Source organism: Oncorhynchus nerka, linkage group LG6, assembly GCF_034236695.1.
Source record: "Oncorhynchus nerka isolate Pitt River linkage group LG6, Oner_Uvic_2.0, whole genome shotgun sequence".
NCBI classification, from domain to species: domain Eukaryota; kingdom Metazoa; phylum Chordata; class Actinopteri; order Salmoniformes; family Salmonidae; genus Oncorhynchus; species Oncorhynchus nerka.
Window position 1 is genome coordinate 63791989 of NC_088401.1, and position 23719 is coordinate 63815707.

Consider the following 23719-nt stretch of genomic DNA (forward strand, 5'->3'; position numbering starts at 1 on the left):
ACCCCCTCCCTCCAGATAAAACGTATTCTGTGGCTTTACCTTACGGAATTGAAATAATATATCATAATTGTTCTATAGGAATATCCTATACCCATCAATTATCTCCTATAGAAATAGCCTATATCCAATCATGTGCATTTAAAACATGTAACATTACAGGCCTACCATTCTTGTTTTCATTTAGACTGCTTTCATTTAACAAAAGCAAGAGACATTAACGTCGGCAGGGTTAGACGATGGCAGGGTTAGGATTAGGGTTGGACGGTGGCAGGGCAAAATAACAACAATAGCCCAATAATAGTAGTAACAATAATAATAATAATAATATATTTTTTAAATACAATCCACCCTTCTGTAATAATGTTACATCATGTGTAATGATCCGCACTTCAAGCCAAGAAAGAGTGCAAAGGCAAAAAAGAGAGAGGGAATACTATCAGAAATTCTGCCTAAGGTATACTGTTGGTTAAAAGGCTTAAAAGCTTGGGGAAAATTGGATCAGGGAGAATCGTCACCCAACTTTCATTATTTCCAAGTGGTGTGATTGAATTAAAGAGCAAGACGGTGGTTAGAGAGGAGGGTGGATGGCGCGCGGGGAGGGGGGGGGGGGCTTGGCGCATAATGGTGTGGTATTAAATTCTAATTAGAGATGCAGGGGATCAATGATAGGGAGGTTGGACAGTGCGGGCCCCCAGTGCCAGCCCAATAGACTGATGAGTTATTGTCATGTAAAAGCGCTAGCAATAAGACCAAACGCTTTGCCATTGTCCAAGAGGAAAGAGCCAAGTTTATTATGAGGACTATATGCTCTAGAGACCTGAGGCTAGGCGGCTCTTAGAGGGCTTTTCATAAAACAGGGCGAAGCTCCTATAAAGGAGGCCAGTTTTGGAGCAGGCGCCGAGCAGTGCACATCTACCCACGGTCTAGCCTCTTTCCAAAACAGTCAAATCCAAGCAAGTCAATTCTCCCCATCTCATCTCGCGTCATTATCATTGTTTTTGTAATCAAATTTGAAGTTTCGATTTTTTCCCCTTGGAAGTGCTGCTTTCTTTATCCACTGAGCCTTTTCAAATGTATAAAATGGAGTATTCTTACCTAAATTCCTCTGCCTACGAATCATGTATGGCCGGGATGGACACATCGAGCTTGGCATCAGCCTATGCGGACTTCAGCTCGTGCAGTCAAGCCAGTGGGTTTCAGTACAATCCGATCAGGACCACGTTTGGGGCTACCTCCGGCTGCCCGTCTCTTACGCCGGGTTCTTGCAGTCTGGGGACACTGCGGGACCACCAAAGCAGCCCATACGCCGCAGGTAAGCAACCGCCAACTTTATTCACCACTCCCCGGTCTCTACCCGGGTATATAGGACGCCTTGATTGCATTTGAAAATGGAAATGTGTTTAGTATTTACCAAACGAAATTTGCTTACACAAATGAAAGAATTTATCACGTTAGAAGCGATTGCAGGCAAGCGGTAATTCAGTTATGGGGTTACACTATCCCAGTCACACCCAAACCGCCAACAACATTATCTTAAGCTGCCAAAATGATAGGCATAATTTATTTACTTTGCGATGAGATATAAAGCTTCAAATAATTAGATAACCAAAGATCTAAGCTCATTATTGACACATAATTGGAGTTACAGTAGCAACAACGGGTACGGATGGCAACATTATGACAAGTTTCCAAACTTGAACCCCAATATCAAAGCAAATATTTGTTTCTCATTACAGTTAACCACATTACAGTACATCACTGGTCTCATTTTAACACTAATCCACAAGTATTCTAACAGATTATAGAATATAATAACAACATAACTCGATTTCCAACATAATCATTCTTAATTCGGATAGATTTTTATCTGACAACTTTGTTAATATTACTCTACAGCTATTGCCATTGCAAATACGTTTAACGTTTACATTTTATTCCCACAGTTCCTTACAAACTCTTTACGGATCATGGCGGACTGAACGAGAAAAGAAAGCAGAGGCGCATTCGGACCACTTTTACCAGCGCACAGCTCAAGGAGCTGGAGAGGGTTTTTGCTGAGACCCACTATCCAGATATCTACACACGTGAAGAGCTGGCGCTCAAAATCGATTTGACTGAAGCCAGAGTGCAGGTAGGCTATGCTATCACCTCGTCAAAGTGTACCGTCTTTTCCAAACTCGAGTCATTAAGAACAAGGTTCCCTACTATTATTGTGGGGTTTTAAAACATTTATATGGTTTAAAAATACTTTCACCAACATTAGGCCCATACAGAACTCATAGGCTTACACTGTTGTTTGATTATGTGTGAATAATTACACGAGAGTTGTTTTCCGACGGTCAATGTCTAATATTGTCAGCATGACTAGTTTCAGTCATTTACACATACAGTAGGACTATTTAGTCTAATGAACCCGTTTTTCGTTTTCTAGGTGTGGTTCCAAAACCGACGCGCCAAATTCCGTAAGCAAGAGCGCGCGGCCGCTGCTGCCGCTGCCGCTGCCAAGAACGGCTCCGGGAAGAAGTCGGACTCTAGGGAAGAAGACAGTAAAGAGGCCAAATCTACCGACCCTGACAGCACGGGAGGACCGGGGTCCAACTCTGTCCCAACCTCTAACTGCGGTGGGCCCAGTCCAACCGGTGGCCAGGTCAACGTTTCCAGCGGAAACGGACAAGTGGACCAAGTGAAGACGTCGGTGGCTCCCGGCATGTGTGGAAACACACCGAGTCAAGGCTGGGCTTCTGCACCAGGTACCATCACCTCCATCCCGGACTCATTGGGTGGACCGTTCGCCAGCGTACTGTCCTCTTTGCAAAGACAGAACGGAGCCAAAGCTACATTAGTAAAGACCAGCATGTTCTAATACAGCGGAGACCCACTGACAAAATCAAACAGGTGACTGAGGAGTGTTGAGTCGTGAAATGAGGGATGTTACAAGAAAGACTGAAGGACACTGATAGGCCTATCATAACCGCAGTTGTAAAAAGATGACTACTTTAATTTTTTTGCCTCAGTCCTTCCTTTTCGGTTATCGTCCAGTATTATGGTCATTCTGCACTTATAGCGGTCTGGTTCAAGTAACCACAAACTGCTGTGAGTCATAAGCAGTGTCCCATCATACGACCAGATGTCATCAAAATGTCAGACACTGTACAACTGCTTGTTTTGTTTAAGTAGCCAACATTCTGATTTGACTGAAGATCTTCGATATATGGAATGTCTCTGTTGATTATCGAACGAGAGACTATTTTGTTCATTTCCTGATGCAACTTGCTAAGTGTAAGTAGCCTATACACCACTGTTTCAGGGCTCGTGAACAATTTCGTTTATTTCAATTGTTGACATCAAATGAACACCCTTATTTCTTCAAAAAAGGCACAAAGTACAAAAGTTCACTGTTGACAGGAATATGTAATTGTATTGTGAGTCTTTCTACAGCTGTGTTTTTGTGGCTCAATTGTATAGTGTTAATATGTATTATTGTATCTATCCTATAGTTGACCATAGGCCATACTCCCCAGTCCCTTTAGAATCACGAAGTCTTTTTGACGTTTTACAAAGTTACCACTGGCGAATTTATTTTGGGTAAAAAAAGGGAATGTATGCAAACAGTGTTATTTCACTATTATTTGCATGTATTTTTTGTCCGATTTTATAATAATTTCCCCCCATTTTGTGAGCATAATGTAACACGTTTTGTCCAGGATTTGAAAGTTATTTATATGTAGGTAATGAATGCTTATATTTAAGGAAATATTTCTACATGTGCACATAGTTTTCCAGGTGTACCATTGAAATGGTTGTTGATAAAAATAATCAAAGTTGTTTGTCATGTTTTTCTTTGTTGATCTTTAGACAAAAAGGTACAAACAGGTTAAACTACCATTCTGCATGCATTAGATGTAAAACGGTTAACCAAATTCGCACAAATTACTATTCTCTTCTGATTCCCCAATCCATGTCAGATTTGGTTCTCGGAAGTGTATCACATTGTTTAAAAGCTATTGTCATGGATTCTATAATGTATTACTATGTACCTCTATTATACAAGTCACCTACACTGAGAGACACCTTTTTAGGGAATTTACTTCAGCACCATGGATAGCGGCTTGCGACAGAACGCAGGCTATGGGATCAGGGTTACTTTCACAAAGGGCTGACTGTTCAGCAGTAATCCCATCGAAACAGTCGTGGTTAGCCTTTCCCATTCTCTGCCTGCCTTTAGCTGGCTAAATCCAGAAAAAATAGACCTTTTTGCTTTCATCCTCGTCGCAGCAAAAAGGCATAGGGCCGAATTGAGTCGAGTTGACTACATGCAGGTGCCCCACATTATTTCATTATCTTTTAACTACAGAAAGACACGGACAAGCTCATTCATTCATTTGTTACATTTGATTTATAAACATACAGTATGCTATAAAGCCAATGCATTTGAACATCACATTTATCTTTCTTCGGGTAATGTTCAGGTGAATATTACAATAAATACAGAACTTAGAACGCAGAGTATCAGCTGAGATGTATTAATTTCCTAAGTAAAAGTAAAAAGACAATCAGATCCGAAGCCTAAAAATATGGTAGGACTATATCAGAAAAATAAACTCAGACGAAACAGGGAAAGTTGTAAGCTACAAGTTGAGAATGGATCATATGTCTGACAGAGTAGGCTATGGATTTATTTCAAGATAGCATTTGGACATACATTATATCCACCACTGGTAACAACCTATGGAGCGATTTCAGTGCCAACAGACATTTTATTTGAATTCCATTATTTTGAATTTGTAATGCATGAATTGAATCACTGAATTCATAAATGTAACTTATGGTAAGTATTGCATTCATTGTCTGTGAATCAAGTTTACAAACCATCATTTCAAGTGAATCAAAGTTTCATATATTCAACTTCAGTTCTTTAAATTCAGATTCAAAACCTGAGACAACATCCTGGTACTTTGCCAACCAGGAAGGTAGAGAACAGATAATCAAATGCTCACTCTGTAAAAACATAAACTTCATGCAGTTTCTGAAGCCAATGTGACATGTTGAATTTATTTTCTTCCTATGAATTTAGCGTCAACTTTTGAACCGTCTTGGCTATGAGCTATCATGACCCCATTCCTGAAAGCAAAGACTCTCTGGAGCCTTCTGTTCCCTTCTATGATGACAACAATCAGAGTTAGAAGAGAGTCACAAAAAACACAATTTGGCCCCCATAAGAATATAGTTGAATAGTCCTGCCATAGCCCTTCTAAGGGTAGCCTTTCCACTCCCTATTAAATCTTGCTCTTGTGACTGAGTGGGTTTGAACAAGGTCTCCTACATGTCACAAGACTATGTTAGCCCAATTAGCTAAAGCTGAATTCAACGATTACAAATTCAAAAGTATTACAATCAAATTCAAAATCCTAATACAAATTCGAAATTATGAAATTCAAATACAATTTCTGTTGGCACTGAAATGGCTCCATAGTAGCCTATAATTTCACAATTGGCGTTCAAACTGCTGGCACTGGTCTTTAGCAGCCAAATGTTAATCAAGTGCACCTGCTGGTAAGAACATTTTAGCCATAATTTCACAACGCAACAAGTATGCTTAATTTATATTTTTGTTGTTGAAAATGGGTTTCTATTGCTGACCAAAATCGTCATCACTGTCAACAGAGCATAGAGAGGCCCATATAGAGTCATTATAATGTCAAAACATTCGGATACACAATAAAATAAAAAAATCAATGGTCATCCTATTTTTTGTTGGGAAAGGCTGCTATTAAATATGTCAACCATATATCCTAGATATATTTTAGATTCCGTTTTGAACCTGGAAAGACACTGCAAATCATGAAATCATGAGAAAACAAGGTTTGGTAGACTGACATGAGTAAAAAAATAAATGGGAATATCAACAAAACAAATTGGTGGGGTGATTTTAAGCTCTCGTGCTGTTTCTCCTGCATTTTGGACAAAAATCTCCCATCCTACCCCATCACACTTAAAGGAAAACTCCATCCAAAAACGAAACTTTGGCATTTGTTTCATTAGTCTATTGTTGATATAGTCTCAAAATGTTTTGCTTGTTAGCAAATACGTTTTAAAAGACATGTAACATACACAATACAGAAATAATCCCTATATGATGCCTATTTCTGATTTCTGTATTTTAAGTGATATTCTTGATCATGTTTTTCTTGTCAATAATCAAGTTGAGACTATATCATCAATGGACTAATGAAATAAATACCAAAAGACAGTTTTTGGGTGGAGTTTTCCTTTAAGTGGACATCTTTGGATTCCCTTCCCTTGAGTGTGCAATCACCTGTTTACCTAAGGCACGTTTCATGACATTCCAAGCCTGAAATTCCTAAAGAGAACCGGTTAAGAGTTTACGGAATGGTTTAGTACAGTAGCATGAATCCATGACGGTTGTTTACCTCCACAATCAGTTTACATGCATCAGTTCGCGTTATTGCTTTGAAATCAAGTACATCTAACTTTGTGAGCGGACATTTTTTTTGAGCAAAGAAAGAGAGAAAAGGATAACGTTGTCAGGCCGACGTGCAAAGTTACTGTAATGTATGTAGGCCTATAGCCTAGTGACAGCACAGTATTTTTTTGTATCCAGTAGGCTACTAAAGCAATACGGAAGAAATAAACGATAAGACAGTGTTGGAGCTGCCTGAAAAGAAGATAGTTAGCTAAACAATTTAACTTTCAGAATTTAAACCAGAGTTTGGGTTAATTGTGGTTTAAGTGAAAATCGGGAGGAACAAAGCAGGCTTTTCTAAGCCTTTAGTTGACCACCGAGAAAAACTCCTACAGATCTCAAGTTGGCAAAATGGAATACACTTCTATTACTTGAAACTTTTATTGGAAATCATGACAACCTTCTCTAGCAACCAAATTAGAAGCTTAAGTTACAAACTAAAGACTAATAAGGCCTATCTAACAACCTGGATACCAGAGAATAATTCAATTCAAATAAAGGGTATACTTTACAAACAAATATTTTGTCTAAGTGCCAAATTTGTTGGTTGGACTTCATTGCATTAATGTTTTCATGAGTTTCCTATACTGTTTTGAAGTGATGGAGGCTGTTATACTGTATACACCATATTTACAGTATCAGAGCTCAGATTCAAAATGGCCACCATCCTCTCGAGGGCTTGTGGGTGCATATGGATACGAGGAAGTGAGAACCTCTGAGCTGTGATCATACAGAGCCAACAGAATCAATAGGCTGACAATGATCAGTCGGACTAATATTCTATGTACACACAACTTTCCAATGTCAGGCATTATTTGGACCATTTCAATAAACCCGATAGGATGTGATTTGCAGACATTGCGAAAATCCCCACATAGGCATTGACAGACAAGACACATTCCACACATGTTGATTATATGGAGAAGTAGGAAGAAGGGAGACAATTTCTCTGTGAGCTTTCCATTGACCCAACGTTGTCACAATGTGGTTGGCTGGCCGGCTGCTGAAAATAGAGCAACAAAACAATAAGGACAACTGTAAATTCTCTAATAGTTGATTATCATATTTAACGGGATTAAGGAAAAATACATGTATTTCTTGAGGCAATTGGGTACACAATACTCTTATATCCGTTAAATTAAAACTGTGAAAAGGGCAATGAACTAATCAGGGTGTGATGTAGCTATTTATCATGTGAAAGTGAGGGAGACAAATGTATAGGTGTGTGAGAGTGAGTGAGAGAGAATGCAAATGTGTATCCGTGTGTGTGCATGCGGGGATGTGACTTTGTGTGACTCACAGCGGGAGCGGATGTAGCACTGGTGGCAGTTGAGGAGGCCGTTCCGGATCCTCACGTCTGTCCCCGTGGTGGTGTCACCCAGCTGTCCCTTACAGACCCCACACTGCAGGGGGAAGAGTGACAGAGGAGAGAGAGAAGGGAGAGGAAGGAGGAAGAAAAGTACACTACATCAACAAAAGTATGTGGACACCTGCTCGTAGAACATCTCATTCCAAAATTAAGGGCGTTTCAATTCATCCCAAAGGTATTCAATGGGGTTGAGGTCACGATTCTGTGCATGCCAGTCAAATTCCTCCACACTGATCTCGACAAACCGTTTATGTATGGACCTCGCTTTGTGCACGGGGGAATTGTCATGCTGAAACAGGAAAGGGCTTTCCCCAAACTGTTGCCACAAAGTTGGAAGCACAGAATTGTCTGGAATGTCATTGTATGCTGTAGCGCTAACATTTTGCTTCACTGGAACTAAGGGGCCTGAACCATGAAAAACAGCCCCAGACCATTATTCTTCCTCCTCAAACTGTAGAATTGGCACTACGCATTCGTGCATCCGCCAAACCCAGATTTGTCTGTCAGACTGCCAGATGGTGAACCGTGATTCATCACTACAGAGAACTTGTTTTCACTGCTCCGCAGTCCAATGGCAGCGAGCTTTACACCACTCCAGCCGACGCTTGGCATTGTGCATGGCTAACCGAGGCTTGTGTGCGGCTGCTCGGTCATGGAAACCCATTTCATGGAGCTCCCGACGAAAAGTTCTTGTGCTGAAGTTGTTCCAGAGGCAGTTTGTAACTCGGTAGTGAGTGTTGCAACCGAGGACAGAAGATTTTTTTTACACGCTTTGCGCTTCAGCCCTCAACGGTCCCGTTCTGTGAGCTTGTGTGGCCTACCACCTCGCTGCTGAGCCGTTTTTGCGCCTAAATGTTTCCACTTCGCATTTACAGTTAACCAGGGGAGCTCTAGCAGGGCAGAAATTTGACGAACTGACTTGTTGGAAAGGTGCCTTCCTCGGGGAATCCACAAATTTGAAGGGCTGTCCATATACTTTTGTATACATAGTGTAAGACATATGCTTTGTTTGAATACTTTGAAAATGCATAATTCTTTCCTTCCTTCCTTGTAGTAATCACTGATCTGACATTGGTGAGTGTGTTAATCAGAGAGGATTGGAAAGGTTTAAGCAATATGGTAATTCCTTCACCTTGCCTTCTGATTGGTCGGGTGGGAAATCTGTCATATTGCTGACACCTTAGCCTCTGAGTCCCGAACCACCGGATGTTCTGGTTTTCAGGGGAAATGGCAAGAGAGTCTGACGCGACTTCCGCTTTTGTAAATTAACAAGGGAACACTCCATCTTAACTCCTCCTCCACATTTACTGGATTGGTTGAACAGTGCGGAAGACAACCTCCCTATAGTTTTTTCTTCTTGTCAAGACCAGTAAGTAGGGGATCTAGTTTCAGGTGTTTCTTTAACCCATACATTAGGTTACTTAAATCTTATACCAGTGGAGGCTGCTGAGGGGAGGACGGCTCATAATAACGGCTGGAATGGACACAAGGAAACCATGTTTTGATACCATTTCACTTATTCCGCTCCAGTCATTACCAACAAGCCTGTCCTCCCCAATTAAGGTGTGACCAACCTCCTGTGGCCTATACAATCTTTGAAGATCAACAAGGAGTTTCTTGGAGGTTGGGTCTAGGGCTTGGATTGGAATTCATCATCAATTACATTAGTTAACAGTCCTGTAGTTAATAACTGTGGATGGGTGTGGTGTTGTGGTGAAAGGGTTCTGACCTAACGCAAGCCTGGTACTAACTGTGGTGTTGTGGTGAAAGGGTTCTGACCTAACGCAGCCTGGTACTAACAGTGGTGGGTGGTGTGGTGAAAGGGTTCTGACCTAACGCAGCCGGGTACTAACTGTAGTGGTGTGGTGAAAGGGTTCTGACCTAACGCAGCCTCATACTAACTGTGGTGGTGTGGTGAAAGGGTTCTGACCTAACGCAGCCTCATACTAACTGTGGTGGTGTGGTGAATGGGTTCTGACCTAACGCAGCCTCATACTAACTGTGGTGGTGTGGTGAAAGGGTTCTGACCTAACGCAGCCTCATACTAACTGTGGTGGTGTGGTGAATGGGTTCTGACCTAACGTAGCCTCATACTAACTGTGGTGGTGTGGTGAAAGGGTTCTGACTTAACACAGTCTGCCTGAGTGACACTGACCTTAAAGCACTGGATGTGGAAGTAAAGGCTGAGGGTCTCAATAATCATGGCTGCCCCTTTTCCCAAAGGGTGACCGCAACTGGAGCACAGCTTCTTACCGCTCACCGACCTGCAGGGGAGAACCCAGTTCAGGCTACAACAGACTGACCACTGAGCAGCATAAACTGAATGACCGCAGTGGCAAATGAAGTATGGTCCAGTGGATATATGGTCCAGTGATAGTGAATGAAGAACTGAGGGATTGATGCTTTTAGATTCGTCAGATTCACATCTAGTACAGTATATTGATCTATACATTTAATACAGTAGTGTGGGATAGAGATATCAGCAATGTCTTCTACAGAGCTGACATGATACTTTTCACAGAGAAGCACAGATCAAACCTTGTATTTTCAGCAAGTTCAATATCCTTCTCAATATAACAGATGACAAAAGCAGCAGTGAGTGGCCTCAAGGAGCTGAGTTTGGCGCCCTCTGATGGCTGTACCTGTTTGGAGATTGAGGCATGTCAGATGGGCATGTGGTGGGTGAGTTTGATGGACTGGGCCCCATGGATTCAATGGAGCCACACCTGAAGATGAAAAGCAACATGAAGGCCTCCCTAGCAACATGGACATGATTGAAACCTTTAGTATGAATTGGACCAATCAAAACTATATGAGCCGAACAAACAATATTTAAGGTTCTACAGGTGAAAATACAACGTTGCTACCAATTATGTGGACCATAGGGTTTAAGCTCCATTCGAAGGCAGAGCATCTTATCAATGCCATGTATGCTTGGAATCATCATAAAAGGGCTATTGACAGCAACTCATTAATGTTAGACGTCATAAATGAGGACAGGAAAAGTGGAGGAAAATGGTACTTCCATTAAAACAATTGCAGATGTGCTCCTATTAACTGCCACTCAAAATATAGTTCAGAGGTCATTCACAAGGGTAATGGTTTGACAATCTTAAAAGAAATAGCCAAGCATGACCCTCTCATAGATAAAAGGATGAATGCATGTGGCAATGCTAAGTACACAAGCCACCAAATCCAGAACAAAGTTCTTGAGGGCTGAGCTGAGATGGTACAAAGTGACATTTTTAAGTGTAATTGTAGATGAAACCAAAGATTTAAAAGAAAAAATAACAAATGTCTTTAGTTGTGAGGTACTATTACAACTGCCATCCACGAAAGCTTTTTACACTTTCAGTCAGCTGAAAGCTTAGATGCAGCAGGTCTCATAAAAATGATGATCTGGCTATTGCCTTGAAAAACATAAATAATCTTGTGGGGCAAGGCTATGACGGTGCATCCGTCATGAGAGGAAAGCATTCTGGTGTGTCTGCTCGGATTAAAAACAGTGCAAGAGTTGCATTTTATGTGCACTCTAATGCACATTGTTTGAATTTGGTTCTTGTCAATGATGTAAAATCAGTACCTGAGGCAGTTAACTGTTTTGCTCTCCTGCAGAAGCTTTATAACTTTGTATCTGGCTCGTACGTTCATCTCAAGTGGCTTGCAGTTCAGAAAGAGCTATATCCACAGCAGCCCAGAGAACTACAGAGAGGGATGTAAGGTGGGCATGCCGTAATCTGAGGGACAGGCTACCAGCAGTTCTGAGAGTGCTACAGGATATCATACTTGGTTACCTTTTGTAAAGTGCTCAGTGATGCCAAATGACATGTTCCAATCAAGCGCTCTTAATCTATCAAGGGCTGTGGATCTAGTAGGTGCCTTTACAGACACATTACAGGACTACAGAAGTGAGGGTTACTTTGGAGAACTATGTAAAGAGGTTGAAGAGCACTGCAAAATAAATGGATAAACAGTGTGTCAAAGAGCCTAAAAACAAGCTTAAGAGTTCACGACTCATTGATGATGAGCACTGTAGGACAGAAAAATAGTGACCAAAGTGATGGTGAGAGCTTCCAAAGAGATATCTTTTATCAGGTGCTTGACAGACTCATAGCTGAGCTGCAGAGAAGAAGAATTGCGAGAATGCAAGGGGTTTAGTCTCTCAACCAAAAGACTACATCATTCTTGAATGAGGAGCCTCTGTTTGCCTTCGTTCAGACCTTTGAGTCAGATTTAGAGGACATCAAACCAAAGGCTTCTTGATAAGAGAGAAAAGTGGAAGGGACAGACAGTCTACTCTCCTCGACTTTGTTATGTTTCTAGAATCTTTAAAAAAAGAGGCCTTCCATGAGCTTTTTCGACTTTGTAAGATTTCTGTTGTTAAAAGCTTCTCAGCTTTAAAACGGATTAAAACCCACCTTAGGACAACAATGGTTGATGACAGGTTAAGTCACCTCTGAATCCTCAGTGTTGAATCAAGGAGGGCACGCTCCCTCAACATGGATGAGTTTGTGAAACATTTTGCCAGTTCTCACCAGAACCGCAGAATTATGCTGTTTTTAAATCTACCTAGGATAATTTGGCACTTAGGAGGTCCCTCTGGTCATGATTAAAACCTACACTGTGTACTAGCTAGTACACAGACATTCAAAATGATAAATCCAAAGGGTATCATGTCACACAGATTTAATTTGGTCTTGATTAGGCCAATTCCAAAACTTCTCTTTGCTATTAGTTACACACACACACACAATACTGTAAGTTTGTAATATTGATTGGCAGCAAAATTATTTTTATTTTTAAAGTCTGTTTCTGCTTGATACCTGTATGTCAAATTGCATTGTGTACATTTTTGTCCATAAACTATGCAATTTATGTAACACACAATCTTATCTCCTTGGTGCTTGTGCTTTATTTCCTTCAAATATTTTGGATGTGCAACACTTATAGACCCAGATTCTATATTCATGAAAACAGAGTGACCCAAGTCTCTCCAGTATGTGAGTACAGTATGTTTGTGTGCGTGTGAGTGAGAGAGAGAGAAATTGAGCTGCAGTTCCGAGGTAGAGACACTGACTAGTCATAGTATATTAAAGAATTCTAGTGAAGTAACCCTTTTGGAGCACACCATCTACCACATTGAAGAACTCCTGGTTATGTGAATTATCACTTCTACCTCTAATCAGCAATCATAGGATTCATTCATGCTCCTTAGATGCCAGGTTAGGGTGACACACTCATTTTCTGTCATGGTCTATGGACCGCCTAAAGTAGACTTGGCCACCCAATGTATAAAATTCTAGTTCCGACACTGCACATACCTCCTGTCCCGAGAGGGCGCCTGCTGGCTGGGTTTGGTGCAGTCTAGTAAGACCTCTGTATTTTGTTTCTTGTTGGGGGGCTGGGGAACGGCCATGGTGGGTGGTGCTCTCTGACCATTCTGCAAACTCTGTGTCAGCTTGTCTGCCTGACTGCTGTTCTGGCTGATTGAGCTGTTGATGATTGATTGATTAAATGCATAATTAATTTCCATTTCATTAATGGCATTATATAGAAAGTCATTATTCTCATGACCATTGTAGAGTTCAAGGCCACACACACACGCTCTCAGACTGACCTGACTGCTGTTTTCAGACTCTCATCTCTGGACGCTGTGCTGATGTCACTACTCCTGTCGTTATCTTGTCCTTTCCATACCACTCTCTCGGTGTTCCCCTGGTGGATGAAGACAGTTTCAAAGGGTTAGTTACAATCACCCTAAAATCCACCAAATCACAAAACCCACTGCCTTACTTAACTGTGGTCATATTAGCCGTTTAATAAATGAAAACTGTTAGTTCAAAATTTCACTTTATTAGAGTCCACGTCCCTACACTGAGTCGAGTGCCTTTTAATGGTGTTGAACTTGCAGGGCTCTGCGTAAACAGCTTCAACCCACTGATGAGAAGTACGAGACTGGAAAGTGTACTTCAAACGAGTTGACTGTCAAGAGTGGAAAGGACCGGGAGTTGTCATTGGCCAAGATGGTGTGGTGATATTTGTGAGGCACGGAGACACCATTGTGCATCACTCAAGATTGAGGAAAGTAAATGATCAACAAGATAGAGGGGCTGTTGCTGAGAATCAGCCTCCTAATGAAAATGACAAAAAGGACACATTAACAGACACACACCAACCAGATGTCAAATCCAATGACATGGACACTGAAACTGACAGGAACTGGAGCAGACACCTTCAACCATGCCACAGATAATACTGTTGAGCGTTCAAATTAGGAAAACATTCAACAGCCACATGTGTTAAGACAACATGGTTGTTCCAGTCTGAAAACTGAACACACTTAAATACATGGACTAAGAAAGTGGTATTCCACATCCAGAAACAGTCATTGGAGGAGCAGGAAAAGAAAGGAAAACACCAAACTGGTACAACTTGCAGTACTCTGAACCAGCTACACTTTCTGGTACAACAGGGTCAGCTGACCAGTCGATAATCTCAGAATTGAACCAATGGAAAATCGATGCACTTGAAACAAAGGATGTGTCATTTGACTAAGTGAAGCTAGACGAGCTCAGTAATTGGAGTAAAAATTGAGTGTTTGAGGAAGTCAAAGAAATGCCTCAACAAGGTAGGTGTGTACCCTTAAAGAATCCTTAACTGGAATAGTGCCAAAAGCACATCTAGTGGCTAGAGGAGCTGGCTGCTAAAGAACTCCAAAAGATGTAGTGTGCTAATACGGTTTAGTAAACGTTGTTAAACTAGAACCTTGTTGTTGTGTCATTTCGAGTTAACAAAGGGTACCGAAACATTTCTGCTGCATTGAAGGTCCCCAAGAACACAGTGACCTCCATCATTCTTAAATGGAAATAGTTTGTAACCAACAAGACTTCCATGAGCTGGCCGCCCGGCCAAACTGAGCAATCAGGGGAGAAGGGCCTTGGTCAGGGAGGTGATCAAGAACCCAATGGTCACTCTAACAGAGCTCTAGAGTTCCTCTGTCGAGATGGGAGAACCTTTATTGTGAATTTTCAGTACATACGTGGCAATTATATATTTCAGAAGGAGCCAGCAAAACTAGTGTAAGTATTTGTGCTCTAGGTCATTGGACACCATTAGACATGCACATGGTTATTCTTGTAACTGTTATGGCCAACTATGGTTACAACCCTTGGGTCTTTTCTGGAACAGGGGTTCCCCTTTCAGAAGAGTCAGCAGGATAACATCTATTGGTTATTCCTGTAGAGAGCCAAGGTCTGTTGCAATTAGAGGTCGACCGATTAATCGGAATGGCCGATTAATTAGGGCCAATTTCAAGTTTTCATAACAATCGGAAATCGGTACACCGATTTAGCAGATTTTTAAATGATTTTTTTACACCTTTATTTAATCTTTATTTAACTAGGCAAGTCAGTTCAGAACACATTCTTATTTTCAATGACGGCCTAGGAACGGTGGGTTAACTGCCTCATCCAGGGGAAGAACAACAGATTTTCACCGTGTCAGCTCGGGGAACCCAATCTTGCAACCTTTACAGTTATCTAGTCCAACACAATAACGACCTGCCTCTCTCTCGTTGCACTCCACAAGGAGACTGCCTGTTACGTGAATGCAGTAAGCCAAGGTAAGTTGCTAGCTAGTTAAACATATCTTGTAAAAAAAACTAATCAATCAATCATAATCACTAGTTAACTACACATGGTTGATGATATTACTAGATATTATTAAATGTACTTAAATGTAAATGTAAATGTAAATATTATCTAGCGTGTCCTGCGTTGCATATAATCTGACTGAGCATACAAGCATCTAAATATCTGACTGAGCTGTGGTAGGCAGAAGCAGGCGCGTAAACATTCATTCAAACAGCACTTTCGGGCGTTTTGCCAGCAGCTCTTCGTTGTGCGTCAAGCATTGCGCTGTTTATGACTTCAAGCATATCAACTCCCGAGATGAGGCTGGTGTAACCGAAGTGAAATGGCTAGCTAGTTAGTGCGTGCTATTAGCGTTTCAAACGTCACTCGCTTTGAGCCTTGGAGTGGTTGTTCCCCATGCTCTACATGGGAAATGCTGCTTCGAGGGTGGCTGTTGTCGTTGTGTTCCTGGTTCAAGCCCAGGGAGGAGCGAGGAGAGGGACGGAAGCTATACGGTTACACTGGCAATACTAAAGTGCCTATAAGAACATCCAATAGTCAAAGGTTAATGAAATACAAATGGTATAGAGGGAAATAGTTTTATAATAACTACAACCTAAAACTTCTTACCTGGGAATATTGAAGACTCATGTTAAAAGGAACCACCAGCTTTCATATGTTCTCATGTTCTGAGCAAGGAACTTAAACGTTAGCTTTCTTACATAGCACATATTGCACTTTTACTTTCTTCTCCAACACTTTGTTTTTGCATTATTTAAACCAAATTGAACACGTTTCATTATTTATTTGAGGCTAAATTGATTTTATTGATGTATTATATTAAGTTAAAATAAGTGTTCATTCAGTTTTGTTGTAATTGTCATTATTCCAAATAAACAATTATTATTAAATATTTTTTATTTATATAAAAAAAAAAAAAAATTGGCCAATTAATCGGTATCAGCTTTTTTGGTCCTCCAATAATCGGTATCGGTATTGAAAAATCATTATCGGTAGTTGCTATGGTCCTACATGCATTAAACTATTTCTGTGACTCTACAGGTTGCATGTCCTAATGTTAAGGCAATATGATAACGGTGGCTAAATGCCAGAGGTGATAAGCCATTAAGAGGAGTTACTATGAGTATGACGTAAGAAGGACAACTGTATAAAACATGTGTGCCAAGGCTGGAAGGCAGTTGTCTTTATGATGCAGCTCGGCTTTTATTATGAAGTAATAAAAAGTCTATTAAGCCCACATGCTCCAGTATTTGTGAAATATGATTGACCAAACTTTTTCCACAACAAACCATCTCCTACCCCCCCCCCCCCCCATCAGGCCTTTTAGGTAGAGTGGCCAGACAGAAGACATTCTTCAATAAAATACACATTACAGCCCGCTTGAAGTTTGCCAAAAGACACCTAAAGACTCTCAGACCATGATAAACAAGATGATCTGGTCTGATGAAACCAAGATTGAACTCTTTGGCCTGAATGCCAAGGGTCACGTCTGGAGGAAACCTTTCACCATTCCTCTGGTGAAGCATGGTGACGGCAGCATCTTGCTGTGGTGATGTTTTGCAGTGGCATGGACTGCGAGACTAGTCAGGATCGAGGCAAAGATGAACGGAGAAAAGTACAGAGAGATCCTGAGCGCTCTGGAACAGGTTCTCAGACTCGGGCGAAGGTTCACCTTCCAACAGGACAACGACCCTAAGCACACAGCCAAGACAAAGCAGGAGTGGCTTCGGGACAGGTCTCTGAATGTCCTTGAGTTGCCCAGCCAGAGCCCAGACTTGAACACGATAGAACATCTCTGGAGAGACCTGAAAATAGCAGCAAAGTGCCCCATCCAACCTGGCAGAGCTTGTGAGGATCTGTAGAGAGGAATCGGATAAACTTCCCAAATACAGGTGTGCCAAGCTTTTAGCGTCGTACTCAAGAAGAGGCTGTAATCTCTGCCAAAGGTGCTTCAACAAAGTACTGAGTAAAAGGTCTGAATACTTATGTAAATGTGATATTTTAGTTTTACATTCTTAATAAATCTAAAAAATTGTTTTTACTTTGCCATTATGGGGTATTGTATGTAGATTGACGAGGGGGAAAAAACTGAATAATGCTGTAACGTAACAAAATGTGGAAAAAGTCAAGGGGTCTGAATACTTTCCGAATGCACTGCATATACATATTTACAACACGTTATTTTAATTACAAAGGTAACCCAATATAACTTCTCCTCTCACCCCCTGTCTCTCCAGCAGCTCCTGCTTGCGTTCCCAGTCGGCCAGCGACCGGACGATGGTGTCCTGGCGGTCCATAGGCGCGGGGGTATCCCCCCGGATGGGCGAGGGCAGGGTGGAGGAGAGGGGGGTCAGAGGGGCCACAGTCTCCTCTAGTATCCTTCGCTCCTGTGGAAAAAGGGAGGGAATGAGGAAAATAGGGAGGGAGAGAAATAGAGAGCGAAAGAGGGCGGGAGGGAGGGAGAAAGAAAGAGATAGGGAGAGAAAGAGAGGGGGAGTAATAGGGAGAGAAAGAGAGGGAGCGAGGGGGAGTAATAGGAGGGAGGGAGGGAGGGAGGGGAGTAATAAGAGGGAGGGAGGGAGGGAGGGGAGTAATAGGAGGGAGGGAGGGAGGGGAGTAATAGGAGGGAGGGAGGGAGGGAGGGGGAGTAATAGGAGGGAGGGGGAGTAATAGGGAGGGAGGGGGAGTAATAGGGAGGGAGGGAGAAATTGGGGTTTGTATTCATTCAGCAGCCACTTTCATATTCGCACACACACTCACTCAACACACCTCCTCATGGTATCTCCTCTCCTCGTCTTCCACCTCTCTTTGCGCTCTCTCCCACTCCTGTTTCAGCTTCTCCTGCTCATGCTGGTACTTCTCCTATTACCATGGCAACGAGAGATGGCACACATTCATCATCGATGACATGTCATACAGATAGACGGATGGTCAGAAAAGATGCCTATTGGGCCATACCTGGCCATAAAGCATATTGGGATTTGCCACTTTTCGTGTTTTAGTAACTAACAAAGTACTTATCACTCTCCCTAAAACATGAAGATGGCTCATGACACTTTGCTTCATGAAAATCCAATGTTTTGAAAACTTGACTGCTGACATGCAAAACATGTTGGGATTGTATCAACAAGGAACTAATGAAAAAAATGTGTCTTTTTCCTTGAAAGATTGTGTGAAATGTGGAAGACTCAACTTCAGACTCCTTTTGAAATATGAAAACATCTGATTAACATAGATTTCGAATGAACTATCCATTAACATTGGATTTCATCTAAAATAAATATATTGTGTTAGTTCAGGTCTATATTAAGTACCATTGAGAAGTATGAGCCAATCATGTGACAGGAAAAAGTGGGCATACACAAACATAGCATGGGTTGTAAAAGAGAGAAAATACATAAAAAAAGCTGCCAACCAAAGAAACAGACACACCATGCACTGACAAGGTGGTTTAGGAGTCTAAGGTGACAAGGGTTCATGCATCAGCAAAGCAAACCCTGTGGGTGGATCTCAATAGTCTAAAATGGCTTTCTTTTCTTCTCACCTTCATCTGTAGATTTATAGATCTGAGAATATAGGTTAGGCGAGGATGAAGAAAAAAAGGCTATTTGGAGTATTGAGACACCCTATGACGGGTAGGTAGAGGAGGAGAGCGAAGTTGACTGGCGGAAGATTTGGGGCTCTGGCGAGTGTGTGAGACACGCAGGTCATGCCATAGCACACAGCTTTTATTGTGCAATGCTGCCGCTGTGTGGCCACTGTGTGCACAGCAGTGAGTAGCACATTGGGGGTTGACTTCAGACTCAGAGCAGGCAGATGACTAAGCAGGATTGTGGTTAATTAAAATGTGTCTGCAAGCTAACAGAAAGTTAGCACCTGCTTTGGGTAAATGTAACTGGTGCTGCAGACCATAGATTCAGTAATCAGCAGGCTTATTCTGGCCTATCTTTAGCTAAAGTCAATAGGACATCATGCTAACTCAGGCCTAGCTTTAGCATGCTAACTCTGGCCTTTTGTTAACATATTATTAGCCGTATGCTAACTCAGGCCTAGCTTTTGTTAATGAGTATTTAGCAGCATGCTAACTCAGACCTAAAGTTTCTTAATGAGTATATAGCAGCATGCTAAATCAGGACTAGCTTTTGGGTCTTTAGTAGCTTAACTCTACCTGAAGCATGCGCTCCTGCTCTTGCTGCCACCTTTCCTGACGCTTTCGCTCCTCATTTGGGTCCCAAGACCAGCGGTCACCCCGCTTAGCCTGGGCCACTACCGGGGATGACACCTGAGTGACCTGATAGAGCCCACCCAGAGCTCACACACGCCAACCCACATATTCATAAACCAAAGTACACACACATACACAGAAAGGGAAGAGAGGAGACAGTTGATCTACAACAGCACTATGTCCATGCTAGCCAAAGGTGTCCTACTAAGAAGAGAGAAAAGAGCGAGAGATGAGGGGATGAAGAGCAAGGCTGGGCACTTTGTACATAATCCTCATCTGATTGGTCATTGTTCATTGGCTCAACCTATCAAGCATTGGGTTTTAGGGAGGTCCTAAATATATTAGAAAAACAACAAATGGATTGTGCTCAGTAGACAAAACAGAAAAACACGCTCTGAAATGGAGTGAAACAGAGCCAATAATGAACTTGCCCAATAAGAAAAGTTTGTTTTGGTTTCACGGTTTTGTTACTGTGTGCCCTAATGAACACAACCCTGGATTGTCTGTTAAGATGCATTGTATCCAATGCATTTGGGACAGTATTGACACCATTTTTTTTTGTCTCAACCAGATGAGAACTAGTAAAACCCCATTTAGAACTCTACCAGGAAAGATTATAGCAGATGGAACAGTTAGAATGGACTCACCGCTGCTGTACCACGCTCCTGCTCTGCCCCCTCTATGAAATAGAGATAGTGAAAAAAGTAGTCGGTTAGAAAACAAACATCGTTCAAAACACAGGAACTGATGCGGAGTGGACATGATCTTTTTAGTCATTACACTGTCTTTGTGTGAATGCAAAAGCTATTTAAATAATGAATGTCAGGTAAAGGAATGAGGGAATGAAGCGAACGGTGGCAGAGAACAAATCTAGGTGAGAAGGTATGAAGGTGAATGTTGAGTTGCTGAAAAGCTACAAGCTGTGTGGTATTTGTCATTACTGAGTGGCTAACAATTCCAGTTTCCTGTGCAAAAGTACACTAAAAATCTACATTCAACAATTCTTTAACACTTTACAAGAAGTTTCTCTTATTTATTTAAAACTCTTACTTACAATTTTGTTGCAGTGTCATGTACACGTTTAAAGTGTCGTTTAAATACAAAACTAAATTGACAATGCAACTTTTATAACAGTTACATACCAATAGAACATTATTTTTTTTTTAAGACTAGCCTGCTGGTCTTACGGAGTCGATAGGAACATTAGCCCAAGCTATTTAGGAGGGATATCACACCTGGCACAAATGATTGTTTAGTTCTGTTTTTCCTGCTGAGGGGTGCACTATACCTGCGCCCAGAGGGGAGTAGTTCAGAGTCTGGGTACAGGGGGTGGCTTGGGTCTAAAATGATTTTGTGAGCCTTGGCGGGCCCTGACCTTAAAGATTTCATCCAGGCCTGTCTGTTTGACACAAAGTACCTTGCTTGCTGTAGTGATAATCCTCAGCATATTTCTCTGGCTGACAGTGGCATTACCAAACCAACAGTAGTAAAACTATTAGTGTACAAGATGTACAGGAGTGGGGGCAAAACACATCCCTGAGGAGAGCCTGTGTTGGTGGTGGAGTGGGGACACAACACATCCCTGAGGAGAGCCTGTGTTGGTGGTGGAGTGGGGACACAACACATCCCTGAGGAGAGCCTGTGTTGGTATTGCGTATGTCTGTCACGTGGGGACCTATTTTGTCTCGCTGTGAGCGTTGGCTCAGGAAGTCCAACAGCCATAAAACCAGCCCCCCATCTAAGGAAATAGTGTTGAAGGCAGAAGAAAAGTCAACAAACAGAACCCTAAATGGGATTTGACACCCTCTAGATGTCTATAGACCATGTTAAGGAGGGTAAGAATGGCATCATCAACTCCTCTGCTAGGCTGATAGGCAAACTGAAATGGGTCAAGAAGCTTCAGGGTGACGCTGAGAATATGACTTTTCACAAGTTTCTCAAGGCATTTCATTACTAAGGATGTCAAGGCGACAGGGCGGTAGTCATTCAGCACAGAGGGATAAGATGCTTTAGGAATGGGTATAGTTATTGAGTTTTTCCACAATACTGGCAACGTGCTGCTGATCGAGTGAGGATAGGAAAATGTCTAAAAACACCAGCCAGTTGTTCAGCACAGTGCTTTAACACATGTCCACTTATTTTGTCTGGGCCTGGGCTTTTGTGTGTGTTGCATCCCCTGAACAACTTTAAATCATCAGACTGTTTAACAACAGCTCTCCCAAACATTTGTAATGATGCTTCCATTTGTTTTACCTCCGACACAAAGTTGTCTGATTCAAATCTTAAGAAAACATTCAGTTCATTAGTAACACTGTAGTTATACGTAGCAATGTTGTATTAACATTGTTACTATAGTAATTACAGCATTATAAGACTCCACAGGACTCCAATAGTAAATGACAAAACCAGTAGAGTGAGGAAACAGGTTTCCAATGCTGTCACCCAGCCTCCGGGGAAGCCATGGGGAAACCCTGTACTACTACTGTACTCAACTTAACAGTGAGCAGTTTACCTGGCGTGGTGAAGAACTCCCAACGTAGGCCTAACCTAGGGTTGCTGGTTGCTGGTGGATAACTGGCACTGTTAGCCAGCTCTATAGCACAAGCAAGGAGAGGGAAGGAGGGAGGTTAAGGGGGTGAGGAGGAGAAAAGGAGGGGATAGATAGAGAGTTCACAAGCAAACATACCGAGTGCCAGTTGGAGACGCAAAGGGAAAAAAAGTGTTGGGTGTGAGATAGCTGAGAGGGCTGCGGGAAATAAAGACTTTTGTCAAAAAGGCAGTTTGAGGTTAATTCTGTTCTGAAAACAAATTTTGCTTACCTGTTGTGGGAGCTTCACGTGGTGGTTTGTTTCTGACAGGTCCTGGATCAGCCAAGGTAGCAACTTCATCTGCTCTCTGAGACACCTCCAGGCTGGGCTCACTGACCTAAGATCATCCCAGAAAAGTCAGAAACACAATGATCAAAACATGACCAGAGGATTCTTCAAAAATATTTATAGTTAGAACGTATCAGAGAGAAATTTAATTTATAGAGTTTGTGATACCCTATTCTACACAGTATAGAATCAGGTCTGTTCTACATTTCTATCTGAAAGTTCTATGGCGCTGCACACTCCTGGGTACGGCTTCTGCTTGAGGTAGAGCAGCGCACAAATGATGGACTATTCACAGCATTGGGGGCCATTGATTGGTTGGCAGGTGATCTCACCGGTGCGGTCATTGGTTGAGCTTGTTGTGTGGCGTGCTCTGATAGGACTGGACGGAGGATAGTGGTGTTCTGTCTAGTCGATGTGGCATTCATACACACTTCTGTTTGTTCTTTGGGAGCTTGTTGTGACTCTGAAAACCAGACGGACACATGTCTAGATGAATCAGAGCAAGACTCTGCATCAGAGTCTACGGTAAGCCCAGACAGTGTGTCCTAATGTGACTTTAACCACAGGAAGACCAAGTTAAATTATTTGTTTAACAGCTTAGTGTTAATTTGCTAATCAGACAATGAGTAATAAATTACTAGAATGCACATCGAATAGCAAAAGGATTTGATGGGTTATAGATACAATATAAATGACCACCACTAGGTGTCAGAGTAGCAGCAGTTAGTCTCCTAGGTAACACATAGGAACAGACCTGTAGCTGGAGAGGGCTGTACTGCAGTCTCTGTTGTGTTGGGCTCCTCCCCCAGTGGGCCTGCAGCAGACCTGCCTCCCGTCTCCACAAGACACTCTGTGCTCTGCAGCTCCTGTAGGGACCCACAGGAAGAAATAGTCTGATTATGCATCCTCCTCCTTCCTTTTGTTGAAGTCATGACATTTCTGACACAATGTTGCTTTATCCTATCTATGGACTGTATGTAGGCTTTCAGTCAGCAGTTTGCAGTGGTGGAAAAAGCACCCAATTGTCATACTTGAGTAAAAGATATCTTGATAGAAAATGACTTGAGTAAAAGTGAAAGTCAACTAGTAAAATCCTGCTTGAGAAAGTCTAAA

General features: G+C 42.0%; 2 protein-coding genes across 10 annotated transcripts in view; one reads left to right on the forward strand and one right to left on the reverse strand.

Moving 5' to 3' along the window:
- The first annotated feature begins 729 nt into the window (after nt 1–729).
- LOC115130836 (paired mesoderm homeobox protein 2B-like) lies at nt 730–3825 on the forward strand. The gene is made up of 3 exons (XM_029662352.2): nt 730–1312; nt 1944–2131; nt 2432–3825. Exons 1-3 carry the CDS (start codon nt 1072–1074, stop codon nt 2861–2863), a joined length of 861 nt encoding a protein of 286 aa, XP_029518212.1. The 5' UTR covers nt 730–1071; the 3' UTR covers nt 2864–3825.
- Nucleotides 3826–4373: 548 nt separating this feature from the next.
- Nucleotides 4374–23719, reverse strand: part of LOC115130834 (LIM and calponin homology domains-containing protein 1-like) — a 139170-nt gene continuing 119824 nt past the window's right edge. For 8 of the 9 annotated variants that reach the window (XM_065019787.1, XM_029662346.2, XM_065019791.1 and 5 more), the window contains 12 exons: nt 23361–23472; nt 22939–23069; nt 22550–22655; nt 20378–20409; nt 18275–18367; nt 17728–17892; nt 13471–13568; nt 13175–13345; nt 10496–10579; nt 10009–10117; nt 7785–7887; nt 4374–7487 (listed from right to left, as the gene is read on the reverse strand). In XM_065019787.1, coding sequence (XP_064875859.1) covers nt 7462–7487; nt 7785–7887; nt 10009–10117; nt 10496–10579; nt 13175–13345; nt 13471–13568; nt 17728–17892; nt 18275–18367; nt 20378–20409; nt 22550–22655; nt 22939–23069; nt 23361–23472 — 1230 coding nt within the window. In that variant the 3' untranslated portion in view covers nt 4374–7461. The remainder of the gene's footprint in view (nt 7488–7784; nt 7888–10008; nt 10118–10495; nt 10580–13174; nt 13346–13470; nt 13569–17727; nt 17893–18274; nt 18368–20377; nt 20410–22549; nt 22656–22938; nt 23070–23360; nt 23473–23719) is intronic. The other variant, XM_065019788.1, reaches the window with a different exon arrangement.

What these genes read in the sequence shown, in the direction of transcription:
- LOC115130836 (XM_029662352.2), top strand. Translation starts at nt 1,072, where the DNA reads ATGTATAAAATGGAGTATTCTTACCTAAATTCCTCTGCCTACGAATCA. An exon ending in AAGCAGCCCATACGCCGCAG is followed by an intron (nt 1,313 to 1,943) that starts GTAAGCAACCGC and finishes TTATTCCCACAG; the next exon opens with TTCCTTACAAACTCTTTACG. An exon ending in TGACTGAAGCCAGAGTGCAG is followed by an intron (nt 2,132 to 2,431) that starts GTAGGCTATGCT and finishes TTCGTTTTCTAG; the next exon opens with GTGTGGTTCCAAAACCGACG.